At 46.2% G+C, this 21,954-nt stretch overlaps 1 protein-coding gene across 1 annotated transcript; it reads right to left on the minus strand.

Moving 5' to 3' along the window:
* Window positions 1–10,175: 10,175 nt before the first annotated feature.
* LOC136542535 (probable homogentisate phytyltransferase 2, chloroplastic) lies at window positions 10,176–16,831 on the minus strand. Its single transcript, XM_066535028.1, has 11 exons — window positions 16,565–16,831; window positions 15,594–15,715; window positions 15,099–15,245; window positions 14,124–14,349; window positions 13,550–13,623; window positions 13,297–13,389; window positions 12,085–12,202; window positions 11,456–11,518; window positions 11,093–11,125; window positions 10,544–10,622; window positions 10,176–10,465 (listed from the first exon to the last, which is right to left on the minus strand). The coding sequence occupies exons 1-10, from the start codon at window positions 16,763–16,765 to the stop codon at window positions 10,548–10,550; spliced, it is 1,152 nt and encodes a 383-aa protein (XP_066391125.1). The 5' UTR covers window positions 16,766–16,831; the 3' UTR covers window positions 10,176–10,465; window positions 10,544–10,547.
* Window positions 16,832–21,954: the final 5,123 nt, after the last annotated feature.

Genomic DNA, 21,954 nt, shown 5'->3' on the forward strand with positions numbered 1-21,954 from the left:
GGTCGTCTATAGCTTGCTTTGGTCTGGTTCTTGCGGTCTTGCCTAGCCAGGCTCATGGCGTGAAGCGTTTGGTTACCTGCATCGAGCTTGGCTTGCATGGTGCAATACAGAGTTTCTTAATGATACTATTATTGTGTATTAAGAAAGTAGATTAAGATATTAAAAATAAAATAGAGACCGCTAGTGTGTAGTTGCACAAGTTAAATATTAGAGTTAAACGCATCAGCGGCTCTTGAACTTGTAATTTTCATCTTGGAATTTTCTTTTCTATAATTATGGATTGCAAAAAAAATTTAGCGTACACCAGACATATTTTACTCGAGTCTAATAGCTCGTGAGTTTTCTTTCTTCTTTTTCTTTTGTTGACACGTGCAAGTACAACATGATCGCTCCTTGGTGGCATCGATCGCCCATGAGCTCAGTAGGAAGGCTAGTAGCTGCGAAGCTCAAAAATTGATAAGTTTGGAGTGGAGTGAGATAAAGTTGTGCATGGACATGTATATTTCGCCAATATGTCATGTCAAGACTGAGTATTGTTTTCAGTTTTGTGTAAGAGTCTTGTTTTGTAATGATATTGTTGAATCCGTGATAATAAAGCTTTCTTTATCAAAGAGGTGGGTGTCCAGTGCTAATTTTGGATCCAGATCTTTTGAAACTAAGTATTGTGCAGGTAAACAATTTTTTTGTTGCGTGATTTGCATTACCATATGTCATCGTAGCATTATCATGGGCATTATACTAGTTAAGAAAGTAGAGTAAGATGTTAAAAATAAAATAGAGACCGCTAGTGTGTAGTTGCACAAGTTAAATATTAGAGTTAAATGCATGAGCAGCACTTAAATTTGTAATGGTGTGTCAAATTACATTTCTAGGTCCCTTGTCTTAGATTTTTGGTTCACCGTATGTCCATACCGTTTTGTCAGCAGTATTTTGCTTACGTGGCATGCCAACATGGCAGTCCTTTTTACATTTAACTCCTCACATTCATTTTGCTTCTTCTTTCTATTTTTTATTCCACGATTGCACACAAAGGGCGTCGCCCCTCCCCACCCAACACGTGGTGGCGTGGCTAGGCCATACGGTGGCTGTGCCGGCGACAGAGCTCACACGCCATGCGTGGATGGCGGCCGAGATCACGCCCGTGCAGCACTGGCGGCCGCCACGGCCCTAGCGTTGTACAGTGGCATCATGAATATAGAACAATGGCGTTGGACGCCACTGGAGGGACCTGTACCCGCCGCGTGTCGCGCCTGGCCCCTGGAGCCGATGCCTTGCCTGGGCCGCCCGCATCCATGGCCTCGACGGCTGCTGTGAGCTTGCGTTCCGCTGGCAGCCTTGCCCTTTCCGTATGGAGCTGCTCGTTCCCTCCTCGCTGGACGATGACAACATGGCCATGGCATGTACGTTCGTTCTCCTCGCCTCTCTTGCCTGCCGCTGCTCCTGCTGTGCGAACGCACCCATACTCAGTCCCCACGGATCACAGCGTGCCATCGTGGTCCTCATGATCTCATCCATGGGTCGCGAGTTGTGGACGTGACAGCCGAGGTATTTTGGGTCTGAGGCTGTGTTTAGTTGGGTGAAATTTGGGAATTTGGCTACTGTAGCACTTTCATTTTTATTTAGCAATTAGTATTCAATCATGGACTAATTAGGCTCAAAACGTTTGTCTCGCGATTTCCAACCAAACTGTGCAATTAGTTTTTTTTCGTCTACATTTAATGCTCCATGCACGTATCGCAAGATTCGATGTGATGGCTACTGTAGCACTTTTTGGAAAAACTTTTTGGAACTAAACAAAGCCTGAACTTGTGTTAGAGCTAAAGCTAATGGGGTGGGTGGGCAGCCGTGACCCATGGCTGGTGTATGGAATGGAATTATGGAAAGGATGAAGATGACGGTTTGGAAGAAAAGTAAACCTGAGGGGTTAGATGTAAAAATGACTGCATGTTGGCATGCCACGTACGAAAAAAAAACTGCTGATAAAGCGACATGGACATGTGGTGAACCAAAAATCAAGATAAGGGACATACAAATGTATTTTGAGAGTTTGTAGACCTAAGTGGTACACCCCTATAAGTTCGAGGACCGCTCATGCATTTAACTCTAAATATTATGGGAGTGTTCGGCTGGCTGGTTAATAAGCAAAAATACTGTTCCGGCTGAATTGGTGTGAGAGAAAAATATTGTTCTGCTTGGAAGACACTGTTCATGTGAACAGTACCCGCGTGAGTGGGCTGGCCTGCCAGCCAACCAGCCGAACACGCTCTATAACGATAGTGCTGGCCCACGGGCGTCCGTCCCGTCCGGACGTGGCTCATCCTCATCCGCTTTCAAAATACCAACGCGCACGCACAAGGGCGCTGTCCAAAAATTACCCAAATCGACCCTGAGCCGGCCCATCCGCCTGCCTGCCTTTCTCCACTTCCGCTTCCTCTCCCTCCCTCCAGCTCCACTGCTCCGCTCGGCCTTGGCGTGCGGTGGTCGGTACGGCTCGGTTCGGCGGAAGGAAAGCATGTCAGCCTTGGCATCATCGTCGCCAGCGGGCGACGAGAAGTAAGAGGCCGCGCCTGTCAGGCACTGCAAAGGCGTCAACGACCTTGACATGGTCGTGCTCCGCGAGGTTCAGGGCAACTCGGCAGAAGTACCCGTCTACCACTCCCGCAAGTCACCGGGCATGTTCCGGCTGCCGGATCCCGACGTAGATCCGCGGCGCTTGCCATGGTGCCGCTCGAAGCCCGATTTCTCGGTTGTTGTCCGCCTTTTTCCTCCCCTATGTTGCACATGTATGTTTCAAGTGTTTCAGATATTTCAGATATATGTTGTAAATGTTTCATCATTATATTGCAAAAGTAGATCGGGGGATGTTTTACATGTTGCATATGTTGTAAGTGTTTCAGAAGCATGTAGCAAGCGTTTGTTCAAAATGTTTCATTTGTTTCCAGACGTATGTTGCAATTATTTTTTAATCTTGATATTGCATATGTTTTACACATATGTTGCAACAGTGTATTCCAAATATTTCAGTTATTTCAATCTTATGTTGCAGCAAGTGGTTTCATGTTGCAAGTCGCAATTTGGATGTTTCATATGTTTCACACACGTGTTGCAAGTGTACGTTCCAAATGTTTCAGCTATTTTTAGACATATGCTATATTCAAATGTTTTTCATGTTGAAGTATTTTACGTTGTTCGGCCGGGGGCGAGCGGACTAGGCGTGCGACGCGGCATGGGGGGATGGGGGCGCTGGGGGCCAGCAGACGGTGGTGCTGGGCCATGCTCGTCCTCAGCCGGCTCCTTAGTGCCGCCCGCGGAGAGAGAGGAGGGGGTCAGGGGCGACCGACGGACATAGAGACGGGGCGAAGTGTGCGCGTGAGTCAGAGCGAAGGCGGATATAGTCAGGGCGAAGGAGGACGAGGACGGGGTACGCGTACATCCTGACGCTAGCCACGCCCTTTTGAAATTGAAAGGCGCACGGGACAGCAAGTCGGAGGAAAGAAAAGGGCACGAGCTGACGAGCAAGATGCCGATGCAGTATTCGCCGTGCCAATCCCACCACCGGCCAATCGCACGGAGGTCCGCTTTTCTTCGCAGCTGAACTTTACACTCGCAGCCGGGTCATTTCATACTCGGAATTTCCCGTCTGAAGGGCTACAGCCTGCAAACGTCTGGAAATGTGAAACGTGTAGTAATACACGAATCACATACTTCCTCAAGATGAATTTGCATTTTGTCGCTCCAAATTTCTGTAGAGGTTGAAGAGCTGTATAGGCTGTAGTCAAACGGATCTCTGTCCCTGCTTTGTCTGGGTGCATGGTGACTGACGGTGGCTGTGCCCGAGATTGCGTCGTCCCATGTTTGTTGGTGAGCACTGTTGTAAAACATAAGGGGAAGTAGAAAAAGAAATAATAATTCTAGCCCGTTTGTACGTGGGCTCTTACTAAACTCTTAGACCTTGGCAGGACTATATATATTTAGGAGCTCTATGTTGTAATTACCAATATTCAGAGGAATAAAGAATAGTCTCCCAATTTCTTGTGTCTATGTGTGCACTTTCATCTACTATATTGATCATGAAAGACGGAGAGAAAAATATCATAACCGCTGGCAACATGTTTTATAACACGTTATCAGCACGACAAGCTCTTTGTTGACATCACCGATCTTCAATGGCAGCGCTTGTACCATCGACATCCCGCTATGACTACTTCGACGACGTCGACATCCTCGACGTTGTTAGTAGAACGGATCTACTACCTCTACATCAACATGCACCGTCGTTGTCAAACCAGCAGTTCTACGACAATGCCAAATAACCTATGCCACATGTATCTACTTACCATTGCTCTACGTGGCATGTAAAGTAAATCAATTGGCATCAATAATTGAAGGTACGAATTATATACATAATTTAGTAGATTAATCTGTGCTCGGTATCTGCACGGGTAAAACCTTGCTTTTCAAATCTACTACAAAAAGCCGACTCGATGAATCGGATTGGAAATACGATAAACTGCGGAACAGTTTATACGCTGTATTACACGTGCATACAAGCAGTAGCTCATAGCACATGCCGATGGCTGCAGCTTGCACGTCGCCGAACGCCAGCAGAACTACAGACCAGCAGTCAATACTTATGCTTACATTAATAAGCACAAGAAAACAAAACATGCATACGTACATGAATATTGTGCATGCAACCAAGACTAGGAAGATCGATGAGGTCTTTGAAGTGAAATCAATTTACCCAGTATGAGTTGACAACCAGTCCAACCTAGAGCCCCCATCCTGCCTGACGGCGGCCACCTCGGCCGCCCGCCGGCAGCCTCCTTCGCTGCAACTTCCTTCTGCGGCGCCTTCGCTGGACCTCGCAGACTCCGGTGTCCCTTTGCGGTCTGCTTCGGCTGGCCGTGCCTCAGGGAGGCCTCCAACCATGGCCATGGATGGCGCTATGCCATGTGTGGCGCCATTCTTCCTCGTCCTTAGCTGCTGCTCTACACCTAAGTAAGCTTCTCCTCCCCTCCCTTCTCTTGCCATGGCGCTCCTGGGCTGTCCTTCTCGCCGGGTTTGCAAGTCCAGGATGAGATTAGGGCGACTCTTGGGGTCCCGGTGTCTTCTTCCCGTTCGGACTCCTTGGTCGCCGCCTTTGGCCGCTGCAAGTTCAGGCTCACGGAGTTCTCGGTCGACCTGATTCTGCAGGCCACCATTGGTGGTTCTGCGACTTATTTCAAGGTTTCCACGCTTAGTGATCGTGTTTTTAAGTTCTCATTGGCTGCTAAGCATTGGTTTGATCTCCACCAATTGGTTCCATGGTTAATTGAGCCCTTGGATCAGCGCTATGATCGGGAGCGTCCAACCATTCCATGGTTGGTGGACCCCCGTCGCACAATACTATAAAGAGAGGTGGGAACCAGAGCTCTAACTACGAGGTTGACTTGAGCCGTGGTGACCCAACAACAGCTAAACCTAACCCGATCTAAAGAGGGTGCTGCCAGCGACGAAAAGACCCACTGACTTTACCATCACCACCGGACCGCGGCACCTCGCGTCACTGTAAGAAAAATGAACACTTGGCCCATTTACTTTGGATTTTGGTGTTTGATGACCAACACAACCAAATTGGACTAATGAATTTACAAGTGTTTGTTTTGTAGTTTAATAGGGTGCATGACGTAACTTGTACGAAGGCGACATGATGATCCGATAATCAACACCTCAAGCAAGACCTTAGGAGCACAAGAGAAGACCCAAGAGATCAAGCAAAAGTCCAAGCATAAAGATTGGAACCAAGACGTACGCAAGATCGCGAAGAAATGAGCTCACTGTGGTGACCGGACGCTGGCGGCAACAGACCGAACGCAGGACAGCAGCGTCCGACCGAGTACAGTAAGGTTCCAGAGCAGCAAATATGCGACTGGACGCTGGCCAGTGTCCGATCAGCATATTGCCGGCTCAACGGTCGGGACGATCGGACATGTCCGGTCAGGACGTTTCAGCGTCCGGTCAGTAGCAATTTTGCGGGAATTCGACCCCAACGGCTACTTTCTCAGTGGGGCTTATAAATACAACCCCCAACCGGCCATTTAAGATGTGTGGAGCTGAGGAAACATACCAAGGGTGTTGATACACTATTTTAGTGATCTCCATATGCATAGTGCTTAGTGTTTTATTAGGCGATTAGCATAAGTGCTTTGCAAAGTGCTTAGATTGATTAGACCACCGCTTATGCGCTTGCTCTAGGTGTATGCCTAGTGTTTAGTGAGGTTTGCATATCTCTTGCCACCCCGTGCTTGCGAGCACAAGTGTTGTACATCGGAGGGGCTTGAAGTCTTGCGAGATCACACCAACCGCGTTTGTGGTGTGGCCACCACCGTATACCGGAGGGAACAAGGCCCGCGACGTTTTGGCCGGAAGCTTGATAGTGAAGACGGCGGGGAACATCCGGGAGAGGCTTGCCGAGAGGCACATCGGAGACCCACTTGCGCGTGGGGAAGGCCCGAGACTATCCACGGAGTTATCCGATCAGGAGCTTGGCCCTTGCGAGGGATTCCTTACGAGGGGCTCCAACGAGGACTAGGGGGAAGCTTGCGCGCTTCTCGATACCTCGGTAAAAATACCGGAGTCGTCGACGGGAGTTTGCATATCTTTACCTTGCTCTTTAGTTTCCGCATTTACATTGATTACTTTACTACGTTTGCGGTAGAGATAGCAACACACTAGCAAAATCATAGTTGCACATCTAGATAGTTTATCTATTGCATAGATTTTGCTAGGGTTAGCAAAAGAGGCCATAATTTAGAGTTAGATTTTTTAAGTTACCTAATTCATCCCTCCCTCTTAGGCATCATGGTCCCACCATCGCCTCTGCGTCGCCACCACTACGCTGGACTCCATCGCGCCGAGCTCCCACGACATCGGCGTCCACACGGCTGCGGCGCAACTACGCCAGGGCGAAGTAGAGGAATCAGTTTCTCTATCTAAGTAAGATATTTATCCCCTGATCTACGTTTAAGAGGTACTCTGTTCCAAACAATGGTACCAGAGCTGGGTTGTCAATGTGTAGATCTAGTATGGGATAGAGAATTGAAAAGAAATTGAAGAGTAACAGAGGGTTCGATCCGGTCCGGATTGAAACTCTAACCCTAACCGGGTAAAAGAAAATAGAAAAGAGACTGGGAGGGTGGTGGGCGTCACTCAACTGTCAGTCACCACCGCCACCGCGCGGGGAAAGGTGCCGCACCGCCGAAAAGAACAGAGCCTGTTCAGATCTGAGAAGAGAAGAGAAGAGCCCATTAACAAAAGAGGCCATAGTTTAGAGGTTTCTTTCCATCTATGGGGCAATGGGGGACCTAATTGGCGTCGTGAGCTTGAGTTTCTCATGGAGGAAGAACAGAGTTCTTGACGTTCTGCTTCTAATAGGCATCAGATCAAGCCCTCCTATGCAGCGATTGTTCGATCTTCCCCTGCTAAGCCTCCTCTTTCTGGGGCCAACGCTATTCCCTTGGGCAATGGCCCTGTTCGCTTTCTGGCTACGGCACCGTCTTTGCGGCGACCGACGCCTCCGAGGAAGTCTGTTTTGGAGCACCTGGAATTCCCTCAGCAGGGCATTGCTTCCTTTACCAGTTGTGCTAGTAATGCGCCTCCTCGTCCTCATCTCCGGTAGCCTCGGCGCAGCGGCGCCGCCATGGCTACGGTCTGTGCCTGATGTCTTGCTACTAGCCACGACAGGAGCCAGTGTGGTTGGCCAATCAAGTGTCATGCATGCTTTGCCTCGGGGCATGTCTCCGCCTCGTGTCCTCAGCTGGCCATTAAATCCCAACATACAGCGGACAATGGGAAGGGGAAAACAACGTCCATTAAAACGCCACGCTGGTTCAGTTCCCAGACTTGGGGCCCCCGCAGCCGCCGGTGTTCAATTCCTTTGGGGAATGGATTGCGGCCCTTTCGTGCCCTTTCTGTTTGGTCGACCGTCCGAGCCTGTTAAAAATTCGGTGCTGTGCTATATAGAAAGTAAAATAAGATTTTATCTAATTTATGTTCTATTTGAATTAGGATTCCTATTCCTATTCAGTTTATTCAAGTTCGGAGAGATCTATTTGTCCTAACTATCTAGGATCATAAAAGTCTAGACAGAAAAAACTCTCGATTACCGGTAGTTAGAGAGAGGTGGACGAAAAAATGGATGAACGAAAAAATTGGCTGAAAATTTTGCCTCTTTATTATTAGATATAGATTAGAAATAACTATTCATAGATGATGCATGAAGCATATTACTACTTGAAGTAATTATGGCATGAAAAGGGGCAGAAAATTTAGGTAAAGGCATAAGAAAATGTGGGTAATATATATTTAATAGACACAGTATTCATAAATCTATCTTTAAGTGTATGTATAAGGACTTGAAGTTCTAGTCGCATCCCTTCCAGCCAAGTTTTCTTTCTCTGTATTGTACTAATTGCAAGCAAGCCTATAACTTTGCATTTTGTTGTTATTTATTACGTTGGATTGAATACCAACATTCCACATTATACTTGAATGTGTATCACTATGTTGTGCTCTCGTCGAGCTGCAACTATCTTCACTCATGCATGAATAGTGGCATAGAAGCTATATTTGTATAGTAGCTACCTTGCACTTCCCCCATAATTAGATTGGCTAGCTCGTAAGCTATGTCAAAGTTCTTGTTGAACTCAGAAATATCTTGCTTTCAATGGATCATATGATAAGCAATAAATTGGTCTAGGGCCAAGTAGCCTAAGATAAGATGAAGTTGCTTAAATTAAAATTGGCTAAATGGAGAAGTGACCCAATTGAATGGGATGAATTATAGTGAAAATTGAGTTGGTCGATAACACACTTATGATAATTTGAGATCTATGAATAAAAGGTATTTGGGAATTTTGTATTAATGGCAATTATAAAATTCTAGAAGAAATTCTATGTGAATTTGAATGTTGCGTTTTTTATACATTTAAAGTATAAGGTCTTTTTTTTATGTATGAGTAATTGTTCCTGAGTTTTTTGGCTAAACAATAAAGAAGCTAGACAATGAAATAGTTTTCTAAACCATGATATGTGCAAATTAGGGAGAGAACATCCCTAAGTTTGTAGGAATACTGAACTTTCTTAAGTGCACTTTATATATTCTAGCTCGCTGCATTTAGTGAATAATAATCCCCGTGTTAAAATATGTGCGTAAATATTTCCCGTAAAACTACATCATAGCATACATGAATGAGTCTCCACTTGTAGTTGGAGATACATGAATTTAAATTATTTTAAGCCCATGATAGAGGATATCTTTTGAAGTATGCTATTAAAGATCAAATATTGGCTTTAGGGGGAGAGAAAACCTATGTTTAATGCCAAATATTATTTCTATAGAAGAAAAATGGTCTTAAGAGAAAAAATATTCATCGAAGCTTGAAGTAGGAATAGTATCACGCACTAAATCAAACAATAGTTTGACTAATGCTCTTATGAAGCATAAAGCGAAGAATATGCAAGATATTTTTGAAAAATGAGATAAGTAACTTGACGTTATAAATCAGAAGTTGTGTTTACTAGTAGTAAACTAAATGTTGTATACTATCAAGCTAAAATCTAGGAGGCCGCATGTGGATTCTAGTTTAGTGTATACTTATTGAATAGAAATAAAATAAAAATCCTCCATTCTCGTGAAGAGAACACCTCATAAAGAAGTTTAAGCACCTCATGAAGAGGATCATCACGAGCTTGAAGCAAGAATAATATCACGCACTAAATCAAATAATAGTTTGACTAATGCTCTTGTGAAGCATGGAGCAGAGCATGAAGCGGTCAGCATCGCCCGGTCTTCACCACGTCATCCTCCCGCCGCGCCACCATGCATGGCGCGGCACAGGCTTTTCGCCGTGCCATGACAATAGGCGCGGCCAAAAGTGTTAGTTAAAAAAAACAGTGTTAGATTTAATATTAGTTTACAAAAAAAAAAAGTGTTAAAAATAAAAAAAATTCTCCACCACCCTGTTCGGGATCAGATCTCAAGCTTCAACCTATGTGCTCAAAGCACTTCCAAGCATGATCTCAACTAAGACAGTACACTTTTCAAAAAAAAAACTAAGGCCGTACAGAACGCGACACTGTTGACACACAAAAAAAAAACTTCCACAGCTCCAACAACGCCTTCAGCATCGCAAAAGTTTGAAAGCTCCTGCAACTTCAGAACTGCTCCATTGTTTCCGTGGAAAATATGCACATCAGGCTTTACACTTTACACTTTATATGCGCAAAAAGGCTGCACTTTGCCGACTTCTCCCTGTTTTGCGCCCTGTTCGCTTGAACTTACCAGCCGTACTGTTTCAGCAAAATAACAGTGTTTTTCTTTCACAACAAATCAGCATCAGCATCAGCCGTTTTTCCGGCCAGCCGAATAGGGCCTTGATTTGCTCCCATGATTTAGGCTGTAGCCCATGCTGGACTACCAGATCTGACATTTTTATGCAAACAAATGTCAGAAGCAAAGAGACTTTAAAGAGGAGTGCTGGATGCTAATCACTAAAGTCACCTCTCTATATTAACGGGAAGAAGATATATTCAGCATAGAAGAGATTCCAGATGAACCGGTAGTACTGCGAAATAGCATCCTGCAAACAGATGAAGGCAACCATCTATGTCAGAACAAGATGGCACAAGTGGTTCTGAAACAAAACAAAACAAAAAACTTTTTAAGGTTTTTGATCCTATCAGATATTGCAATAACTTTGTATCTTATACTCTGAGAAAAAAAGGATTCCAGATTCAAAAGAACAATTGTAATAATGATGGTACCATTTCATCCTGAAGCACCAAATACATAATTCGCATTCGTTACATGCAATCTTGAAATTCTTTTTGCTTGTTTCCCATAAGGATAAATGGTCTACTTTCAGTTTTTTTTTAAAAAACGAGCTTGTGCCATTTTGTAGTAATAAAGCAGAATGCACAAATCAATACCTGAGTACGCATGCTCACAGGCAAAATTATTGTGCTAGCAATTTTAGTCTTTCTTTTAGATGAATTTTTTTTATTGTATGCCTATACTTTAGTTGCGAAATATGTATGTTGAAAACTTCACCTTTGTGTACTTCGCTTGCGCCAGAACCCATGTCTGAAATCATGGAACAGAACAAACAAGTTAGAATAAAAAAACACAGAGAATTCCTATAGAACCAAGATCTTATGCTAGGTATGAATGAAATTTTTTGTTCATTTCTCAATAGCAGTTGCAATTCCTTGGGAACTTATGTGCAGACTTGCTTAAGCAGTACTCTAGTGTTTTGACCAAGGCACTTTGAGCCTCACAACCCATGAAATTACCAATGTAGTTCTATATGATCGATAAAAAACAAATAGCTAGGTACTAGAAGGCACAAACAATGCCCATTACAACATTGGCTAATCACCTAGCATTGAAGCAAACAGTTACGAGTGTGTTTACCTGGAAAATTAAACCAGCAGCAAGGACAGCGTGCACAGGAACCATTACAGTGCGCCTGAAAGCCTGCATATTGGACAGCATAATTGGTGCACATTTGTCAGGTAATGCTTCTTATATTAAAGCATGCAGAATTTTCTGGGAGACTCCAATGAACAGACCAACCATCCTTAAGATAAACAATATCTTTGCTGATATAGTTCAGAAATATAAAATATTTAGGCATGAGCATGAAAATACTGCCTATTAAACAGATGTACAAAATTACAGTGACAAATCATCAGTAAGATGAATGCATGTTATGGCATACATTTAAACGAAAAAAAAAGATAAGCAAGGTAGGAGAAGGGTAAAAAAGGTGCAATATTAAGTATTAACAATGGATAAGTGACAGGATGGAAATGTATATTGTAAGTTTGTAACTATGAACAACAGTAAAGGATGACAATAACTTTTGTAGTACAATTGCACTTCTTTGTTTGTATCAGTTGAATTAGTTATATCTGAAAACAAGGTACTGTAAGAAATGGCAGTAAAATGCATACTATTTACAACACTTGCTATGTTTATGTCTCTCTGTCTGGAATGAGTAAAGAAGCTTAAAGGAAGATTAGAAGTACAAGCATGGTAACCTGAGGCATGATAAAAGCTACAGCAATAGCAGCAATATAGTTTGCTAATAATAAACCAGATCCAAGGAATGCAATATTTCTGACACCAAGCTTTGTTGCCAAAGTTGATATTTGGTACCTGGTGGGAAAGACATTATACAAAGAATGTCAGCAATTCAACCAATGATATTTCTTTTAGAAGGTTCTCTTCTTGATGTTTTTCAATCCTAATTGAATACGAAGACTTCAAAGTTAGAACATATAATTCACTTACTAATATCTGCAAGTTTCACCCCCTTTTTCTTGTCTCCGTGAAATCTATTTGTATACTAAGCTTGCTTGTTTTAGACAGCTCACGAGCTCACCCTATTTTCCGAGTGGGCAATACTTGGCCAAATCTGCATATGAGAGCCTTTTCATAGGTGCTATACAGTTCAGGCCTTGGGAGAGAATATGGAAAACTCGGGCACCTGCTAAATGTCGTTTCTTTTTGTGGTTGGTCGCTCATAATCGCTGCTGGATGTCAGATCGTCTTGCGAAGCGGGAATACCTAAACCTGAGCAATGCCCATTATGTGACCAAGAAGAAGAAAATATCAATCACCTCCTCACTTCCTGTGTCTTCACTCAGACAATTTTTGTATATCTTTCTTAGGCAGGTCGGGCTTCACTCTCTTGCTCCTCAACCTTCGGATCAATTCTTTAACACTTGGTGGGAGACAGTCAATGAAGCAACCAGTGGTATGGTCCAGCATAGGCTCAAATCTCTGATCATATTGGGCACTTGGATCATATGGAACCACCGGAACCGTTGTGTTTTTTATGGTATGATTCCTACTGTTTGTCAAGCCCTGATCGTGGAAGGAGAAGAGCGTTGACTTTGGTCTATGGCAGGGGCTAGAGGAATCTCCTACCTGACTACCCCCATGGCCGGGTGTTGATTGGTGTTTTTTTAGACGGGCCGCGTGTGCATTAAAGATACACCCACCTAGGAAAAAACATTTACGCACTTTGTTTTCCTTGTATTACTACAGATTTGATAAGACATTCCCGAGCAAAGTTTTGAGTAACTACTAGTGATGCGCTGAATCAAAGCAGCATATCAGAATAATATTTTTGCAAGAGAAAAATATGCCGCCATAAGTCCATATTAAGAAGTTTTTCTTCTTAATATAAAGATACGCAGTTCTCCTATGTGTTCGAGAAAAAGAACCATGTGAAGTTAGAAACTCACTTGCGATCTCCTTCAACATCAGGGAGATCTTTGGTTATAGCAATGACCAAAGCAAATAGTGTCACGAAGCATGTAATGAAAGCAACAGGGGAGCTGCATATAGAAAAATATAAAACAAGTTAAATATCATGATCATCTCAATGTTTGTCAGTTAGATGAAGCACAACTTGTACCATTGCTAAGGGGCATGAACTACGGAATGTCTAAATATAACCTGAATGCAGAAACAGCTCCAAAGAAATTTCCAGTTTACCTCCATTGGAATGTAAGACCTAGTGCAGCCCTAGTAGCATAGTACACGCCAAAGTTGAGAAGGAAACCGCGAACCTAATAAATTTTTTTGAAACGTGGGCTCGTCAAAAACATACGTATAATATATGAATTGTCTTTATTAAACATGGAATCTAGGAAAAAAGATCAAGCCATAAACCCAGATTAATAAGTTCTGAATTTGTGCATTATGTGCCAATTGTAACTGAGTTTGGAACTACCTCAGTATTTTGTAAAATAAAAAGATGAAAAAGTTGAGGCAAAATCTGCAGTATTTCATTATTTGTAAGAAGGCCTCCTGAACGTTCTTTTCCTAATAAAAATTGGTATTACTTAACCTTAACAAATAGGTTTGATGCTGCCGTTATTTTCATACTGTTTATTTTTACCAAGCATAGTCCTAATCAGGAACAATTTGATATCAACTATGTTACGAATGAATCAAAACAAAGAAAAAGAAGCAGCAGATTTTTGTTTTTTGAGCAAAAGAAGAAGCAGAATTTCAATGATGTTACTAAAATAAAATATTAAATACAGAGAAGGGAGGAGCAAAGCACCGTTGCGATGATAAGAAAAGCAGCAACCGGATATCTCTTCAGTCTGAATGGAGGAACAGAATATATAGTGCCAAGAAATAGGCCAAGGCAGTATAGAGAGGTAATGAAAGGTCCAAAGTTCGATATAACAATTGAAAAACCTGCAGCTGCAAATAATATCACCAACAACCATGCTGATTCAGCTGAGAGATCACCGGCAGCAATGGGTAAATATGGTTTGTTTACCCTGTACAATAGCATAAAATCAGAAATGCTTGATGTGCAAGAAAGAGTTGTTGGAAATATTTAACTTCCAATATTAATTCATACTCCCTCCGCAGATTGTAAGTCGTTCTAACTTTTCTTATATACATAGCTTCAATGTTTACAAGTCGTCCGATTAATTATGATTAGTCGTCCTAATCTATCCCTGGTGACCAATTTGGGTTGGGCTACCGACGCGATTAGCTCGATCAGAAAGCTGGTCGTCTGATTAGTCTCGTCCGACTAGGACAGGGACGACCAGTTTGGCTCCTCTGTTCTTCCTTTCCTTTCCTTCCTCTGTTCACAAGTCTGAACTATATTGCTTATGCTTGCTTGGATCTTGGCTTGTTTGATGTAGTATGCTGTTTGTGCTTGGATAATTGGATAGGGTATAAACTGCTCTGGGTAGTGCGGGTGGTGGCTGTTTGTGCATAGGCTCTAAAATTTGCAGCAAAAAGGAGGGGAATACTAGGCTCAACTAATCAGCCTGGTCGACGACTAATCACGATTAATTGCCTGGTCCGTCCCATGGCGACTAGGTTCGACTAGACGACTTGTAAACATTGCATAGCTTTTTTCTATGTATCTAGACATAATGTATATCTAGGTGCATAGCAAAAGCTATATACCTAGAAAAGCTAGAACGACTTACAATTTGGAACTGAGAGAGTAAAAAACACCCTGATCATTAGGTACTAAAAACCAGCCAATTCATGGAAAGAGTATACATACTTGTCAATAGCAACATCATAGATCTGATTAATCCCAACTATGTAACCATTGCCACAGATCAACGCTACAAGCCCATAGAATGCTTTGAATAGCAACCACCAGTTTATCAGATGGGAATTCTCTATCAAGGCTCTCGCAACCAATGCTCTGCATCAACCCAATGAAATCAGTACCAGAAGAAAAGGTACTCCCTCCGTCCACAAAAGAATGCAATTCTAGCACAATACCAAGTTAAAGTATCTTGAATTTGACTAACTATAAATAAAAAAATATCAATATTTATAACATCAAATAAGTATCATCTGATTTGTCATGAGTTATATTTTCATACTATACTTATTTGGTGTCATGAACATTAATATTTTTACCTATATATTTGATCAAACTTTAGACACGTTTAACCAAGAATGCACCTAGAATTGCATTCTTTTGTGGACAGAGGTAGTACAACTTAGCTGACATTATAAATCTAATAATAGAGCGGTCGAAACTCACATGGATCCTAAAGCAGTTCCTCGGATTGTATGTGGCCTTAGAAATCTCCAGAAGGAATCCTTGAGGTCTAACAGTGTCTTTGATAATGGAGCTGGTTCAGCAGCATCAACTCGAGAGCATTCCTGCAAGAGGACCAGTAAAATCAATGTTGTCATACCATACAAAAAGATGTGCATAGTTTAGTTAGGTAAATACAGGGATGCCCTGAGTAATAGCAATGACGAGATCATTCATTCATAATTCTCATGAGTAATGTCATTAGTTATGCAGTATGGTCCAAAGGTAGTCATATCCTTCATACTTCGATTGACATCCATTTTTGTGGATCTCTGATGATAATTAGGGTAACTAGGTAATCAAATGGCTGACTGATGTAATTGACGGGCATCCATATTTTCACTATCCAAGAAACTAAACAAATTAATCGGCATCCATGTTTACACTTTGCAAGTGTGTCTAATCTAGAAACATTGTTAAAGAGAGGGCAATTAAATTTACAAGGATGCAAAAAATTCAAGCAGATAGCAATGTACATTCAGACCACCGTTCTATGAACAGTTGAACACCCACTAACTTCACTAATATGTACAGTAACCTTTAAAAGGGCAAATATGAATCGCACATTTAGAAATAGCACTGCTATCGTGTGCCCCTCCAAGCACAAATGCAGAATAAGAAAGTCGTGGGATGTATATCTGACAACGGTTAGTGTATGCTCTTAGCAGATATCGCAATTTATTTATCCTTGTCCTCCGTACAAGAGCTAGCAGCACACTCTACTTAAACAGTTGAATTTGGTGTGGAACTGACACTGGCAACAACGCTAGCAGTACAGTTTGATTGGCACGATTGCTGCAGAACAAATTCGGAAATCACTGGCGCTGCAGCCCGCTGCAACAGAAGAAGCACCGCAAGCAACCGCAGGGCGGCATTGGGCTAGAGACGGGGATCAGGCCATCAGGGGGACTTACCCGCATGGTATCGCGGCGGTGCTCGCGAGCGGCACTGCAGGGAGAGCGAGGGGCGTGAGGGAAGCGGCCTGCGGAGGCGGAGGAGAGGAGCGGCGACGCGGACCGCGACGGGCTGAGCACGCGGGTGGCGGGGGCGGCGAGGAAGCGAGGGGCGGTGACGGAAGTGCGGGACGGGAGCGGAGGGGAGGCCAGGGGAGCCATGGGGAAGCCGGGAAGGGCCGGGGAGCCGGGCTTGGACTCTGATTCTTTTTAGCCACCCGTCGTCATTGGTGACGTCGACGCGAAAAGGCAAGCTGAGAAGGGAGTGAGGCGGGTGACGAGAGCCGTAGGTGTGTTATCCTGTGGCTACTGCAGTGCGGTGCTGCTGACAGTGTTATTTCTGATTTCTGCTCCCAAGTCCCAACTTCACTCCCACGGAGTAAAAAAAAAAAAAAACTCACGCCCACGCCTACAGGATAACACTGTCAACAGCAGTATCATCGTCTAACTGGTTTGGCAAAAAAAAAAAAAAAAAAAAATTCTCTCTCGTCCTCTATCGCACCCGTAGCCTCCGCCGCCATCTTTCTGCTCCTCGTCGTCGATGTCGTTCCGCCCTTACCTAGGATCGTCGGCTGCCGCCCCATCCTTGCCAGCGCCACCACTCCAACTGTCCTCGCACCGCCGCCACACGACAGCTTTGTCTCTCCCCAACGCCTCCTCTCAACGGACTCTAACCGATGACCTCACACATCTGAAAGCCCTTGTATATGTATAAAAAACAAAGCACAGACGGTGGGTTTTCATCTTTACATCTCTACCATCGCGAGAAATTCAAATTCCAAACACGAACCTTCCAAAAAAATTGAAACCCCACCTCACCGGAGCAGTAGCCACTATCGCGAGGCCTGACTTCTATTCCACATCGCCTGGAGGTTTGTCTAGAGTGATCGGAGGGAGATGGAGTTCGCGGAGGCGTTCAAGCGGATGGGCCCATGTTCCTTCTCACCCGACTCATGCTTCCTCGCTATTGCCGTAGACTACCGCCTCATTGTCCGGGATGTCGTCTCACTGAAGGTACCCGCACCGTTCGTTCCACATCTCCTTTCTCTCAGTCCATCCCTAGCCTCATGAGTCAAAATGTGGGTTTAGGGTTTGGGCTCCTGGTGTAATCGTCGAATCTAGAAAATGGTGCACATCAAGAGTTTTGTCCATTTGAAAAAACAACTCAACTTCTAAGCTAAGTATATCTAATAAAAGTATAACTGAAAATGGTGCACATCGAGAGTTTTGTCCATTTGGTTTTGTTGACCTTGAATTGGGTTTCCTTTCTAGTGGTACATGGTTCCATTAGATTTCATTGCTATTACGTTAGCCATATATCTTATTAAAGCTATTGTCGGGTTCATAAACCCGGGGTTCCTCGGGGACCGGCTTCCACGCAAGGCTCGGCCCAAGCAGACAGCACGCAACTCATGGGTCGGCCCAAGAGTCTAAAACAACAGGTCGAAAGGGCGGTCTAGTCATCGACCGGAAGGTCTGGCCGAAGAGGAACAGCGCCCGCTCGTCGACTACTTCGACCCACCTCTCCGACCGGAACGCTCACTTCGGACTCCAGCCGCCTCCGGACAGGCCTCTCCGATCGGAAGGCATGGCCCAAGCACTGCTTCTGACTCTGACCCCATGTCTCCAACTAGGGTTCGTAGAAACCCTGTTCACCGCTCTTCTCCGACTGGCGCAACCAGAGCCGACTGGGCCCATCCGACCGGGGACGCCCGCTCGGAAAGGACCAGGGGACAAACGAAGAAAGCACGCCAGGGAGCGCAAGTCAAACCATGATACCAGGAACCATACCCTGTACGCCTGTAGGAACAGTACTCTGCAACCGCTCCGACACGAACAGTATTGTAGGCGCCGACATTTCCCTCTACAGTATTGTGGGCGCCATTAACTCCCATACGGTAAGGCCCCCCACATGCCTCTGGGCATCGATAGTGTTGTGGGCGCCGGAATTTACCGTACTAGGTGAACGTGGTGAAACTCCTCACATGCCTCTAGGCATCAACGGTATTTGCAGGTATCGGCATCTGCCATTCCTGAAGAAGGCAACGCAACCTCCCACATGCATCTGACATTCTATAGTGACATCAACAGTGTTGTGGGCGCCTACCATTATCTTGTACCCACCGGCATGGGCAACAAAGCTCAGTAGCATACGTACCCTCACCCTCTCACTTGTAAAGCCATTTCCTTTATCTATAAAAGGGGATGCGCTCCCTCCAACGTAGAAAAGGCCCCCTTTTAGTTAACCAACATCGATCAAGTTCGCTAGCTCACAACCACAGAACCGTCGGGTTCGGACCTCAAGCACACGCTTGAACACTTAGCTCATAGCGTAGCTCCTGTCGCTCTCGACCCTTCCGACCAAAGCTGACCGGACCTCTTGTACACCCCATCTTTCTGCTTCTCATTTGTAACCCCACTGCAAACTTCGAGCACCTGGGTTCAGGAATAAAGTCACTGACTGACTCAAACTGGACGTAGGGCATGTTGCCTGAACCAGTATAAACCCTGTGTCATTGAGTGCTAGGCCACCTCTGATTACAACGTACGGTAAAACTATAAATATTCACTAGTTGGTCACTTTCTGTACCGACAGTTGGCGTCGTCCGTGGGGAAGACGTTGTACGTTCAACACTTTTTGGTCATCGGATGGCCCACTTTTCTGCCACCCTCGCTGTGGCGGGCTCAGGCGATATGATTCGCTTCGGCTCGCTCGAGTTTCCCGCTCCCCAACCGATTGGGATGCGGGTTCCACCCATCTTCGAGCCATCCCAGGCCTTCCTCTTCGGAAGCCTGGACTTCGTCGCTGACCGGCTCAGCGTACTACACCTCCGCGAAGAGGCTCATGTCCCGGCACCCGTCAGAGGGGCGCCCTCCATCGACTCCGGGACGCACGACTTCGACGACGCGGCATCTGCGCTTCATTCCGAGCAAACTCCCTGCTCAAACCCCGCTGTGAGTAATGTACATGCTGTTATTTACTTGCTATTTTCTATCTTCCGCCAATTACCCGGAGGGATGCCGTTGTCCCTGTCGCGGCCGCCATACGGCCGGTTCCCCAATGGCCTCGTGTCTCCCACGAACGCGTGCGCCCGGGGGCTCCAAAAGATGCCGGCACCGCTCCCTCTCACGTCTGAATTCGTGGGGATGGCGAGCTATGCTCCCACCTGTTTCATCGACCTCATGGATGACGACGTCGGGAGTGACGGCTCTAGCATCGGCGACGTGGCACCTAGCCACCGTCCGTCCCGAGAGTGCGCTATGGTGGACGCTCTGGGACAGCCGCCAGGGGTAACGGAGTCCTTGCAGACTCATACCCCTCCAGGCCCTCATGCGGAGACCCCCGAGCTCACACATGAGCACGGGGAGGAACTACGACAACAGTGGCTACATCAACCATCGACTGCGCCAGCGCGCTCGGCGCACCACGCTGTGCCCCGTGCGCGTAGACCGGCGAGCGGCGCCCGGGGTCACGCCTGTCGGGTCCAACACAACACTATGGACAGGGGGAACGATACCCCACAGTTCGCTCGGGCCAATCAGAACATCGTCGCCGCGGCAATGCTTCTACGCGGCCTGTCCGAGCCAAATGACCCTCATGAACAGGCGATCCACCGGAACCTCCGGGCACTAGTGGAGACCATCGTCATTCAACAAAGCAGAGTGCTCCGTATCGCGACGCCAACTCACGGCCTCGCTCCCCATCAGGGGAATGGAAACGCAGCAGATGGGTCGCTCCACCCGATCACCACGACGATCGCCGAGCACAGCACAGGAGGCCACATTAGCACCTCGTCTTGACTTAACGACCGCTCCGTACCAACCGCCTGTCTACGCGCGGCTCGGGCTGAACCGAAACACATACAGCAGCGACCGGAGTCCTAGCCCTGATAGCCCGGGACCGCGGACCTTTGTCCAAAACCTCCAACAAGCGCCACTCCCGCCGCGCTCTGACGGAGGTCGGGGTAAGGGCAAGGCCAAGCGTCAGGATCAGGACGTGGGCCCCTCCATACAGAAGGGGAAAAAGAACAGAAAGAATCGCCACCGACCGGCCAACTCCGCTTTGGTCGCCACGGCTGATCACGCGGGCACGCAGCCCCAGCAGGACCCTCCGGGCCACTTCCACGAGCTCATGGAGAGCCCGTGCACCAACCACGACTACCCCGTCAAACACCTCTAAAAGGACTGCCAGCTCATCAAGCGCCTTCTACGGCAGGCTGGCAGACCAAAGGAAGAAAAAGACGAAGAAGCAGCGACCGAGAAAGAGGGCGTAGCGGGCAAGGATCCGGACGACTGAAGGACGAAGTGATCCGACCGGACGCCTACCGACCGAAGGACGACAACGACGCCCTTCTCTCCGAACGCTTGGAACAACTATGTCGCTTTTTCCCCTAAGTTCCAGTCTTACCATTATTACTTAGCGTATGCTCCTATAAAAGCACCCCGACCCGAATATTTTTTCGGCCCGGGGCGTTCGGGGGTTCCACTAGGATACACGCTGGCGGAGTACGCGCTGAACCAGTTCAACAACCTCGACTTCTTCGACATCTCCCTCATCGACGGCTTCAACGTGCCCATGAGCTTCCTCCCCGACGGCGGGTCCAGGTGCAGCCGCGGGCCCCGGTGCGCCGTCGACGTGAACGCGCGGTGCCCCGCCGAGCTGAGGCAGGACGGGGTGTGCAACAACGCGTGCCCCGTGTTCAAGCAGGACGTCTACTGCTGCATCGGCTCGGCGGCCAACAACTGCGGGCCGACCAACTACTCGAGGTACTTCAAGGGGCAGTGTCCCGACGCGTATAGCTACCCCAAGGATGACGCCACCAGCACCTTCACCTGCCCCGCCGGAACCAACTACAAGGTCGTCTTCTGCCCGTGAGGCTGAAGATGAACTGGGGGAGTGATGCGAATGCGACGAAGAAATAAATTAAGGACCGATCAAGGTTGTGTAGCCAGTGTGCTCAACTGGAGCAAAAATAAAGCCAATAAGCACGCGTGTGATTTCTATGTCACCAACTCACCGTAATGAAGCATTCTGAAGTTGTTTCTGAAGTTGGATTTTATGGACTGAATCGCATACGACTTAGCATTTGAATTCGTACATATACTAGTTGCCGGTAGTGATCTTTGGACGATGAGTGCAAGCTTGCGTTCCACTCCTGTCCGGCTGTCCCGCGCTCCGGCCTCGCGTTTCGCAGGATGATGAGTGCGGCTTTCCACACGATAATCGACGTGTTCGACTGTGGAGTAATGCTGACAACGGCTGCCGCTAAACTAGCTAGTTCTAGCTACAGAAACGCATTTCACAGGCTGATCGAAGCCACAGCGGCATCTGTATCTACAGCTGCAGCGAA

This window comes from Miscanthus floridulus, chromosome 3 (genome assembly GCF_019320115.1).
Source record: "Miscanthus floridulus cultivar M001 chromosome 3, ASM1932011v1, whole genome shotgun sequence".
In the NCBI taxonomy this organism is placed as follows: domain Eukaryota; kingdom Viridiplantae; phylum Streptophyta; class Magnoliopsida; order Poales; family Poaceae; genus Miscanthus; species Miscanthus floridulus.